Genomic DNA, 11,643 nt, shown 5'->3' with positions numbered 1-11,643 from the left:
CCCCCCCCCCATCCTGCCGTGTCCTGGTTGCACCTTGCTTTGTGGATGCCTTTCCATTTTGGGGTGTGGTGATTCTGTCTGCTCTGAGCTGGGATCATTGCTTGGTGACTTTTTGAGCTAGGTCTGCACAGCTTGTAATCTGTGTGTGTGTGGCCACCAAAGTCTGTCTGTTAGCTTAGTGGCCAACTGATGACTGTAGGGGACCCACAAGATATAATCAGAGCTCATTAAAAAAAATAAGTAAGAATTTACAGAAGTGGTTCATTTCTTTTTTTTCTTGGGTCTTGGAGACCCTGTCACTGTGAGTTGTAGTTCATGCTATGCCTAGTGGGTTTGGTTAAGGCCCCCCTGTCCCCATTTTATCCATTCCTAAATGCCCCTCCCTCACTAGCCACACAGGTCCCACCACTGCCCATGTTCAGACACGCCTTCCAATAAATACATCCTGCCTCTTACCTGTGACTCCCATGCTCCCGCCTGACCCCTTCCAGCCAAGGTGTTGCTCGTGAGTGCTCTCCCGCCTGTCATATCCCCGCAGTCCCCTCCAGCCTCTCCCTGAGGAGGAGCCAGCTCCAGGTTGGTGCAGGCTGCTCTCCCCGGGCCACATTTAGCATCTAAAACTTAAACAGATGATAGCAGTTTAACTTCAGTCACGTGAAACTGTGCTGTGTACTCTTCCCCCTTCATGCCCTATGAGGACACCTGTATACTTTGTAGGCCCATTAACATAAATCTGTGATCACATTTTAAGTGTTTCCAAAACCGCAGTAAGCATACCTTTGTATTTGTCCATCAAACTTACTGTTACTGCAGATCCTTTTTTACAAACACAGTTTCAAATTACGGCCTACTTTCCTTCCACCTGAAGGACACCTTTCAGCCTTTCTTGCAGGACAGGTCTGGTAGCAAACGCCTGTATATGTGTGGCTCTTCATTCTACCCTGTGTCTTTGCGTAAGGGTGCATGTGTGTCTTCATTGCCTTCAGGCTTGTGTGTATGGGGTGTGTGTGTGTGGGGTATGTGTCCTAGACTCTGCCTGGGCTCTTGTGTATGGGGGGGGGGGGTGTCTTCATTACTCCCAGGCTGTGTGAGCGAGGGCAGCTTGCTGACGGGCCTTTCTCACCAGCACTATGAATGTGTCCCTGGCCCCTGACCTCCACGTTCCCATGGCGGCGTGCAGTCGTCCTCTGTGTTTGCCCTGCAGATGTCTCAGTCACATCTCCGTGTGGGGTCCTCTGGCAGCTGGGTCCCTCGGGTCTGCAGGCTTATATCCCTGGTCTTCAGTCATCTGTAGTATGGGTTCTGCTCCCTTTCTCTCCTTCTCCAAGGCCCCAGCGTGCTCGCTGGCAGTCCTGAGAGTGCTGGGGCTGGTGCTCTGGCTCCTCGGCCTTGTTCATACATGTGCAGTGCTAGCAGGTGTCTCTTGTCCCTTGCCATCACACCCTCTTGTCCCTTGCCTCCACTTAACTCCTTGCAGCCGGTCTTCTCCCAATTGCCAAAGTGACTTCTGGAGGCCTCTGGGCTGCCATCTCTAACCTGTAGATGGAGTGCCCAGAGGCCAGGCTGGGGCAGTGGGCCCTGTGCTGAGCCAGACCTGGCCTCACTGCTTGAGCACCCAGCTGGCTGTGTGCCATCTGCTGAGGGCTTCTCAGGGGGCTAATCAGTAGTGCTGTTGGGTGTCATCCGCATGCAGTGGCTGACTGCAGTAAGGGCAGACCCCCCTTCCTTCATGGGGGCCAGGACAGTAGACAGGGTTGGGAGGGACTTTTCCTGCCCAGACAGTCTGGGCACTTCCACTCCTGGTGGTGTGTACTGTAGCGGGGACACGCCCATGGCTGATGGTCTAGCCAGTTGTCCCACAAGGACACCCAGGGCCTGGTCCTCATTGTTAGTGACAGCACTATCGTGGTCACATTGAGAATCTTAGGCAATACTCTGCGGAAATAGGTGGGAGATGTGTGTCCCTCTTTTCACTGGCTGGCTAGGTGACCAGAGGGTAGGGGCTTGGGCTGCCATGGGCAGTTGAGTTGACCCTTTGGGATGGGTTGTGGTTGAGAGTCATCAGGTGTGGCCACCACAACAGAATGAGATGAGCAGTGAGCTCTCAGGTCCAGCAGGACTCTGCTCCTGGATTCCTGGGACTCTCTGGGGGGGACACCCAGTAGTGCTGGGAAGAGACAGGGCTGGCAACAGGCAGGGGCATGAGTGGGGCAGGGGCAAAGACAGGGGCCAGGGGCCTAGCTGGCACCTCCAGACTGACTGAGCTTCAGGCACAGGGTGGTTTGATTGAGCACCCCCTTCAGGAAGATGGGAGTGGCCAAGTGTGTTGTCTGGCCCTGGACACCATTTGGGAAGGGCCATGGGGTCTGCTGGCTAGCCCAGCCTGACGTGGATTCTGCTTCTCCCCAGCAGGCAGTGCCAACGAAGGGCGAGGTGGGGAAGGACACCTGTGTGGACACTGAACTGCTGAAAGACGGTAAGGCCTCCCCAGTGAGCCTGCCCCCTGGCCTGCTGCTCCTCCCACCCCTAGTCCCGGATTCCTTGGCATCTCCCAGGGCTCACCAGGCACAAGGGCATGTGCATGGTTGGGCTGAGACAGACAAGATTTACCAGCCCCAGAGCGCTGCCTATGCTCTGTCCTCGCCAGGAAGGCAACAGTGGCTGCCCCCTCTTTGACCCCAGCCCTGCTCCTCCGTGTACCACCTCCACCCCCACCTCCCACTCCCATGTTTGCTGCCTCACCCACCTCACTTGGCTGCTGCTGGGGGTCTTTCTCGGGTAGGTGGGCACAGTGGCCATGGTTGTGGGGTCACTCTGGTCATTGTGGCCATTGCAGTTCTGTGTCCACAGGATAGGTGGGAAAGGAGGGTGGTATCTGGGCAAGTGAGCGAGGGAGTGAGAGAGGGAGGCTGTAGGAGCTGGCTGCTCTCCATGGAGTATGTTGTATGTGTTGTCCTTTGCCCCCAGCCCCCAGCTGCACAGTGGGTGGAGATGGGCTCCCTGGAAGCAGGCAGGGCCCTGCTGCTGGAGTGGGCGAGAGGGGCACTGCAGGCAGCTCTGTGCCTCTGTCACTCCTCTGAGCATGTGCTGGGATTCTCCAATGGCCCCCAACTCCTGCTGGGGCCTCCCTGCTGCCCTGTCTCAGTGATGAGCCATTGGGGCATAGAATCAAGGTCTCCTGTGCACCTGGCCTGCCCTGTGGTGTCTTCATCGAGGCAGAGTGAGGTGTGGGAAGATAGAAGGAAGCCAGTGCATGTCAGAACCTGGTAGTTGCGCACGCTGCCCACAGGAGCCCCTGCAGAGTCCTTGAAGTCAAGGCCCAGTTCTGGGGGGGCTCCTGGAGTGGCCTGGTGGCTCTGTAGGATTGGCTTTGGACTGTAAACCATAAGGTCAGCAGTTCAAACCCACTAGTTGATTCTTGAGAAAATGATGAGGTTGGCTGCTCCTGTAAAGATTTATAGCCTCGAGCATGATAGTGGGACAAGAGGAAAGTAAAAGGAAATAGAGGAAAGAAGTAGGAGGCAAAGGGCATATATAGAGGTCTAAATACAGACATGTACATTTGCAAATATATTTATATATGATGATGGGGAAATAGACCTATGTACATATATTTTTAAGTTTAGTACTAAGGTAGCAGATGGACATTGGACCTCCACTCAAGTACTCCCTCAATACAAGAAAACTTTGCTTGATTAAATGGACATTCCATGATACCCACCTTCCCGATACGATAGCTGAAGACTAATGTGTGCATAAGCAAATGTGGTGAAGAGAGCTGATGGTGCCTGGCTATCAAAAGATGGTGCCCGGCTATCAAAAGACCTGGGGTCTTAAAGGCTTGAAGGTAAACAAGCGGCCATCTAGCCCAGAAGCAACAAAGCCCACATGGAAGAAGCACACCAGTCTGTGTGATCACAAGGTATCGAAGGGATCAGGTTATCAAGCACCAGTAAACAAAAAAAATCATATCATGAATGAGAGGGAGTGTGGAGTGGGGACCCAAGACCCATCTGTAGGCAACTGGACATCCCTTTGCAGAGGGATAGCGGGGAGGAGACGAGTCACTCAGGGTGCAATGTAGCATCGATGGAACACAGCTTTCCTCTAGTTCCTAAATGCTTCCTTCCCCCCACTATCATGATCTCAATTCTACCTCACAAACCTGGCTAGACCAGAGGATGTACACTGGTGCAGATAGGAACTGGAAACACAGAGAATCTGGGACAAACGAACCCCTCAGGACCAGTAGTGAGAGTGGCGATATTGCGGGGGTGGAAGGAAGGTGGGGTAGAAAGGGGGAACTGATTACAAAGATCTACATATAACCTCCTCCCTGGGGGATGGACAGCAGTAAAGTGGGTGAAGGGGGGAGACGTTGGGAAGTGTAAGATTTGATAAAATAATAATAATTTATAAATTATCAAGGGAGTGGGGAGCAGAGACGGAGGGGAAAAATGAACGGATTCCAAGAGCTCAAGTGGAAAGCAAATGTTTTGCGAATGATGATGGCAACAAATGTACAAATGTGCTTGACACAATGGATGTATGTATGGGTTGCGATAAGAGTTGTACGAGTCCCCAATAAAATGGTTAAAAAAAAAAAAGATTTATAGCCTCAGAAACCCCAAGGGGCCGTTCTCCGTCCTGTCGCAATGAATATTGACTTGATGGCCATGGATATGGTTTCATTTCTTACCTCCTTCCACCAGCTTCCTCTTCCTCGGTGACAGCTGCCTGGGTGGTCCCCCCAAGCTGCCTCCTGCTCTTGGGAGACCCCCACTTTTGTCCGACTTTTCAGTGGCGCTGTATCCCCTCTGCTCCCATAACTGGATTTCAGGAACTCCATCTTTATTCCTGAATGTTCCTTTTTGTATTTATTAAGAAACAAAACTCACTACTATCAAGTTAATGCCGACTTACAGCACTCCTGTGGGTTTCTGAGACTGTAACTGTTTATGGGAGTAGAAAGCCCAGTCTTTCCAACAGAGCTGCTGGTGGTTTCAAACTGCCGACCATGCGGCTCTCAGCCCATCGCGTAAGCACCACACCACTAGGGCTCCTTCCTCTTTGTAAAGCATATTATTATTATTTACAGTTTTATTGGCACATAATTCACATATCATACAATACAATAAGTAGCTCATTCATATTAAGAGTTGTACTATCATCACCACAATCAGTTTTAGAACATTTTCTTTTTCTTTTACTCAATGTTATTAGCACCCCATCTTCCCCCAACCTTCCCTCCATGCCGCCAAGGAACCATGAATCCAGTCACTGTCTCTATAGATTTACCTATCCTGGATTTCATATGCAGAAAAGCATACAAACAGCAACAAAAAGCAGCAAACAAACAAAAATAAAAATAGAGGAAAACCTCAACTGAAAGAGATAATGTTAAAAACGCGAACACTTTAGAAAGGGTCAAAAGAGAGGTCAAAGGAGCAGGTGTCACATTTTACCCTGCTTGCCACGCACCCTGCAAGGTTGTTCACATCCCTGGTCTGTGGTCAGAGAACAGTCACCACAAGTGTGAGCCACGTGGATTTCCTTGTCCCTTTTTTTATTTTAAAAAAAATAGAAACAACTTAAAAAAGGCTCAGAAAGGAGATCAAATTATAAGATACTGTATTTTGACCTACTATAACTGCCATAATCAACTTTACAATGTTCTCTTCTGATATCAAGCCTATTTACATCCCTGGACCATAGTCAGAGGGGGTTCATCAGTGGTTTAATCCATATGTGGACCCTGCAGAAGCACTTTGGACTTCCACTGTTATCCAGAACCCTGCACACCAGGCGTTCACAATTTAAGCTCTGATACCATTCCCTCCTGTGGTTTTGGATTTTATTGTTTCCAATCCTTGAGTTATACAGACTGGCGTGCTTCTTCCATCTGGACTCAGTTGATCCTTATATTTTTCCATTAGATAGAAATTTTGCTGTAGTTGAAGAATCATGCAACATTTTGCTTAATACTATTAATGTTTGAGATTAATACTTAATCTCAAATTGACATTTAAAGCCTCTGGAAGTCTGCTCAAGTGAAACTACTAGACACCATGCGCACTGTCTGATAAGCACTTCCACTTGCTGATGTGGTTGACCCTGACTGACTCATGTTGGGCGTTGGGCTCAGTGGCACAGACATTGTGCTGAGCAGACGGATGCTTGGAATTAGCTGGCTGCCATTGAGTTGGGTCTGACTCCTGGCAGGGCGGCCCCTGTGTGTCCAGTAGGACTGTGCCCACAGGGTTGGTGGTGGCTTTGGCACACTGTGAGCACATGGCCAGGCCTTCCTCCCCGCCTGTGAGTGCTGGGGGAAGCATATGGGGCTGGCACTCGATGGAGAGAGCTCTTCTCATGCTTCAAGCTGGGTCTGGTAGTCTGTGGTCTGTTGCTTTCCTGGTGATCCTTCTTGTCCACCTAAGCATGGGGGGCTTCTGGGCATGTCTAGCAGGGATGTTCCATGGTCAAGGCCAGGCTTGGGACCCCAGTATTTATCATCAATGCCAAGGAGGATGAAAGCCTGATTGTCTTGCCCCCATCTGGGATGTTCGTTGTCACCCCTGACGCCAGTGGGTGGGGAGCCCAGAACCAGCATGCCCAGCTCCTTGCAGTGGCAGCTCTGCTCCCAGCCTCCTTGTGGGGTTGCCCGAGTCTAGGCCTGCTGTGGGAGGCTGCAGGTCAATCAGGCTGATCTTTTGCGCTCTGGGGACCCGTAGAAGCCAGTGCTGCAATGCCGTTCCTGTCTGCTTTCCAGCTACCACACGTGTCACTCTTGATGCTTCCTGTGGGGTGTCTCTTCCTGTAATTGTTCTAGATGAGGCAGATCAGTTCTGACAACAGAACAAAACTGCCTGGTCTGGGGCTGTGCTCACAGTTGTTATGTTGGATCCCCTGGTTGCAGCCATGGTGTCCCTCTGCCTGGTGGGGAGGGCGGGCTTTCTCTTTTTCCCTGACTCTTCCCTTCAGAGGTGTCATTGAGCTGCATTTCACAAGGGTACTATGCCACCACCAGCACGGCCTGTCTCTGGAGGCCCTGCCCAACCTGGGCAACCCTTTTTGTCTTCATACCTTGGCCCATGCTGGGTGCTCCTATGGTTGAGCTCACTGAGCGTGCTGCTTTCAAAGCATGCCCTGCATCTCCTTCCTATTGGCTGGCGTTCCCACAGCTAGGCTGTCCATCCGCCCCTGTCTTGTTCCTGGTGGTCACCGCTCACCCTGAAGGATGGCATTGGCTGTAAGATTTCTCAGGCACCCCTTTCAGGCCCTGGGCGATTTCTTCTGCACTTGCTTATTTAGGACATTTTGTCATGAGAAGGATGTCTGTGGAGACAATTGCATGGTCTTTATTTGATTGGTCCCTAAACCGAAATACCCAGGCCTATTGCCATCAAGTCAACTTCAATTCGTATCCACCCTAGGTAGGGTCCTGAGGCGTTAAGTGTTTACAGGATCAGACAGCCTCACATTCCCCAAGGAGAGGCTGATGGGTTTGAACTTCTGACCTTGGGACTAGAAGCTCAGTGCCTATCTGACACCAGGGCACCTTTGGCTGATGGGTTTGAACTTTTGACCTTGGGACTAGAAGCCCAGTGCCTATCTGACACCAGGGCACCTTTATTGTATGGACACAGTTCATTCCATGAAGTGACTTTTGGATGTTAAGGCACCCCTCTATTCCTGGCATGAATTCCACTCAGTCGTGGGATATTATCTTTTATGTGTTCCTGTGTTCAGTCCACTAGTGTTTTAGGAATGGTTTTTGCATTTATATTCACCACAGGTACTGGCTTATGATTCTTTTTCTTTGTAATATCTTTATTAATTTTTAAATGGGGTAATGTTGGTTTCATAGAGTGAGCTGAGTTTTTCAAGTTTGTGATGGATTAAAATCACACTCTTAAACGTGTGGAGATTTGACAGTGAAGCCATCTGGGCTTTAGTTTGTGGGAGGGTCTTTGATCCTGAGTGAGATCTCTTGCCCTCTCGGAGACGCGCTCCAGTTTCCAGTGTAGGTAGTTTGTGCTCTTCTGGAGATTTGGCCAATGTGCTCGGTGAGTTGGGGAGTTCTTCTTGGTTCTTGGAAGGTAACCTCTAAATGCTTAGCATGGACAGTTTTATTGTGCTTCAGGTGAACGTTTACAGAGCAAACCAGTTGTGATTATCTATGCACCAAGTGTCTGTGATTTGGCTGCACCCCCACAGCGAGTCAGTGTTTCCTGCCCATGTCTTGCCTCCCTCCGGGTCTCTGCTGTTGTAGCAGGGCTGTGCTTTTGCTCGTAGTGACTGACTGTCCTAAGGAGGTCTTCTTCCAGCATCAGTCCCAGCTCAGGACAGGGCCACAGGTTCTTCTCTCTCAGAGAAGTAAGTCTGGCCTTTCTTTCTTTGTTTTTTTCTTCTTCTGGTTTTCCATTTTTAAAAAGACCGTTTTATTAGGGGCTCATACAACTCTTATCACAATCCATACATACATCAATTGTGTAAAGCACATTTGTACATTCATTGTCCTCATCATTCTCGAAACACCTGCTCTCCACCTAAGCCCCTGGGATCAGCTCCTCATTTTTTCTCTTCCTTCCCCGCTCCCCCCTCCCTCATGAACCTTTGATAATTTATACATTATTATTTTGTCATATCTTGCCCTGTCCGTCGTCTCCCTTCACCCACTTTTCTGTTGTCCGTCCCCCAGGGAGGAGGTCACATGTAGATCCTTGTAATCAGTTCCTCCTTTCCAACCCACCCTCCCTCCACCCTCCCAGTATTGCCACTCTCACCATTGGTCCTGAAGGGATCATCTGCCCTGGATTCCCTGTGCTTCCAGTTCCTACCTGTACCAGTGTACATCCTCTGGTCTAGTCAGATTTGTAAGGTAGAATTGGGATGATGATAGTGGGGGAGGAGGAAGCATTTAGGAACTAGAGGAAAGTTGTATGTTTCATCATTGCTACTTCACACCCTGACTCGCTAGTCTCCTCCTCTGCAAGGGGATCTCCAGTGGCCTACAAATGGGCTTTGGGTCTCCACTCCGTACTCCCCCCTCATTCACTATGATATGATTTTTTGTTCTGATGATGCCTGATACCTGATCCCTTCTGACACCTCGTGATCCCACAAGCTGGTGTGCTTCTTCCATGTGTGCTTTGTTGCTTCTGAGTTAGATGGCCGCTTGTTTACCTTCTTTTCTTTGTTTTTAAAGGCTTCTCTCCAGACTTTTATCTAAGTAAAAAGTTGAGCTTTTTAATATATGTGGTGAACATCTTATTCAGCAACTTGATATTTTTGGCCTATATCATGGACATCTCCCTATGCTGGGCATGAAGGTAAATATTACTGCCCTTTTATAAAAACTTACTTTAATTTTTTTGTGAATTGGGTGAGTTTTACAGAGCAGATCAGTTTTCCGTCTGACAGCTCCTATGTACTTTGTTTCACCTTGTTGATCGCAATTTCACACTGTACCCCCATCCTCCCTGTGCTTCCTGGTTCATTCTTCCTTCTTTCCTAACCCCCTGAACTTTGTTCCTGGGTCAGTGCTGCCCTCTTGATTTCAAATGACTGATTGTTCTGATGTGTGCCTGTCTCCCCGTTACTATTGTACTCCTTAAAGACCTGTGTCCTAGTGGGTAGAAAATTGAGCCATGGGGGTGTTACGGTCCAGTTCTGGTAGAGGAGTAATGGCCATAGTCTTGGGGGGTTCCACTGGTCTCTGTCTGACCAGTATACCTGGTCTTTTTACAGTTTTGAGTGATGCTTCACATTTCATTTCCACTCCATCCAGGTCCTTCTCATGGGGTGCCTTTTTGGAGCAGTTGGTGGGCCGGGCATCATCTAGTTCTGGTCTTAGGGTTGTGAAGGCTGATGTTTCCATGGTCCATTTTTCTTTTGGACTATGTATTTCCACGCATCTTTTGATTTTTTTCATTCTTGTTTCCTCCAGGTAGGGAGAGAGCTAGTGCACCTTCTGTGTATGCTCACTAGCTTTTCAGATCCCCAGTCACTACTTACCGAAGTAGGAAGTAGAACATTGCCTTTGGGAACTCTGTTATACCAGTTGATCTTGGTGTCTGGTCTTTTTTGTGAATTTGATATTTCATTCTACATTTCCCTCCCACTCAGATCCGGACTCTGTTGGGATTGCAATGAGAGCAGCTGGTAGTGGTGCCAGGGCACCACCAAGTTCTCCTGGTCTTGTGGTCGTGGAGTCTATCAATTTGAACAGATTGCTTCCTTGAGTCTTTGATTTTCTTCATTCTCTTTTGTTCACTGGAAATTTTCTGAGTGTCTGGAGTCTTCGCCATGCTAAGGAGTTGGCTCTTGGGTGGGCACTGGCCCCCCCAGAAGAACTCACCAAGTGAGTTAGCCTGACCCCAGGTAAGGGACCTGGATGGTGACTGATCAGCCCTGTCTGTGTGGCAAGTCCCAGTCAGAACTCGGCCACCTGGTGGGTGAGAGATGCTTCTAGGGTGATGTGTCCTTGGGGACCCTCCTAGGCCTTCTCTCTGCTCATCCTGGTTTGCGTCCTCTCCAATGGAGCGTAGCCATATGTTTACCTCTTCCTGAGTTCTGCATGCCACTCTAGTAAAGTACCCGCTCCTAGGGGGCAGTGGGACCCCCCCAGATCACAATTGTGGATATCTTGGGTCTCTTGAGGTCCCAGCAGACTGAACTCAACTCCCACCCAGCTGGCTGGGGTCCAGGAAGACTCATGGGCCTGGGGTCAGTAGGGGGGGAAGTGCCAGGTCATGGCGCTGGGTTGTGCACCTGTTGTCTCTGGTGGTCAGTGATATCCCGTCATCCCTGTCTGTGTGCGGTCAGGCCTGTGAGCTGCTCTGTCTTAGGCTCACTCTGACCTCACTAGCCCAGTCCTTTGGGGACTCTCGCTGTGAACTGGTGAGCCTCAGCTGCAGTAGCTAAGGACTCAGCGCCTTCACTGTGCTTTCCCTCTGTGCCACCAGTCCCAAAAGTTTGCTACTTTTGTCATCTTTTTGTGAGTGTGGGTTTCTGGGTTTCTCCCCCAAAATCAGCCCTCACTATACCAGATGAGAAAGTTTCTAATATTTGAGAAAAATAAAATACTTTTTATTTAAAACAGACATCATGGTTAATTTAAAATGTACCCTCAGATGAGTACAAGAAAGAGGAAAATGTTCTAAAATTGATATAGTGATGATATTGCAACTCTTTTTAATGTGATTGAACTGTAATTGTGTGATATGTGAATTATATGCCAATAAAGCTATTTAAAATTAAGAAATAAAAGGTACCCTCAGAAATCTCAGACTCTTCCATTGAGTCTGTTCCAACTCCTTTGAGGAGTCTATCTTGCTCTAGGATAGAGCAGAACTGCTCTTGCGGGTTTCCAAGGCAGTACATCTTTACAGGAATAGAAAGCTTCAGCTTGCTTCTGTCGAGGGTGATGGCTTCAAACTGTTGGCCTTGTGATTAGCAGCCCACTATGCCACCTGGGCTCTTTTCTGCCCTCACTGTCATCGAGTCAGGACGACTGTGTGAGTCTGGGTTGACTAGAGAAACAAATCCATAGACACTCATGTGTATAATAAAGAGCTTTATATACAAGAGCAATTGAATCTTGAGAAAACATCCCAGATCAAGTCTGATATTAGACTGTAT

At 49.2% G+C, this 11,643-nt stretch overlaps 1 protein-coding gene across 6 annotated transcripts in view; it reads left to right on the top strand.

Annotated features, from left to right (window-relative positions):
• EHMT1 (euchromatic histone lysine methyltransferase 1) overlaps window positions 1–11,643 on the top strand; it is a 114,806-nt gene that overhangs the window by 37,837 nt on the left and 65,326 nt on the right. For 5 of the 6 annotated variants that reach the window (XM_045289158.1, XM_045289157.1, XM_045289160.1 and 2 more), the window contains exon 2: window positions 2,413–2,476. In XM_045289158.1, coding sequence (XP_045145093.1) covers window positions 2,413–2,476 — 64 coding nt within the window. Of the gene's footprint in view, window positions 1–2,409; window positions 2,477–11,643 lie in introns of all 6 variants that reach the window. The other variant, XM_045289156.1, reaches the window with a different exon arrangement.

The sequence above is a fragment of the Echinops telfairi genome, unplaced genomic scaffold (assembly GCF_000313985.2).
Source record: "Echinops telfairi isolate 266 unplaced genomic scaffold, ASM31398v2 ScPeMD7_25;HRSCAF=90, whole genome shotgun sequence".
NCBI lineage: Eukaryota > Metazoa > Chordata > Mammalia > Afrosoricida > Tenrecidae > Echinops > Echinops telfairi.
Note: the sequence above shows the minus strand (reverse complement) of the source record. Positions and strands in the feature narration are given on the sequence as shown.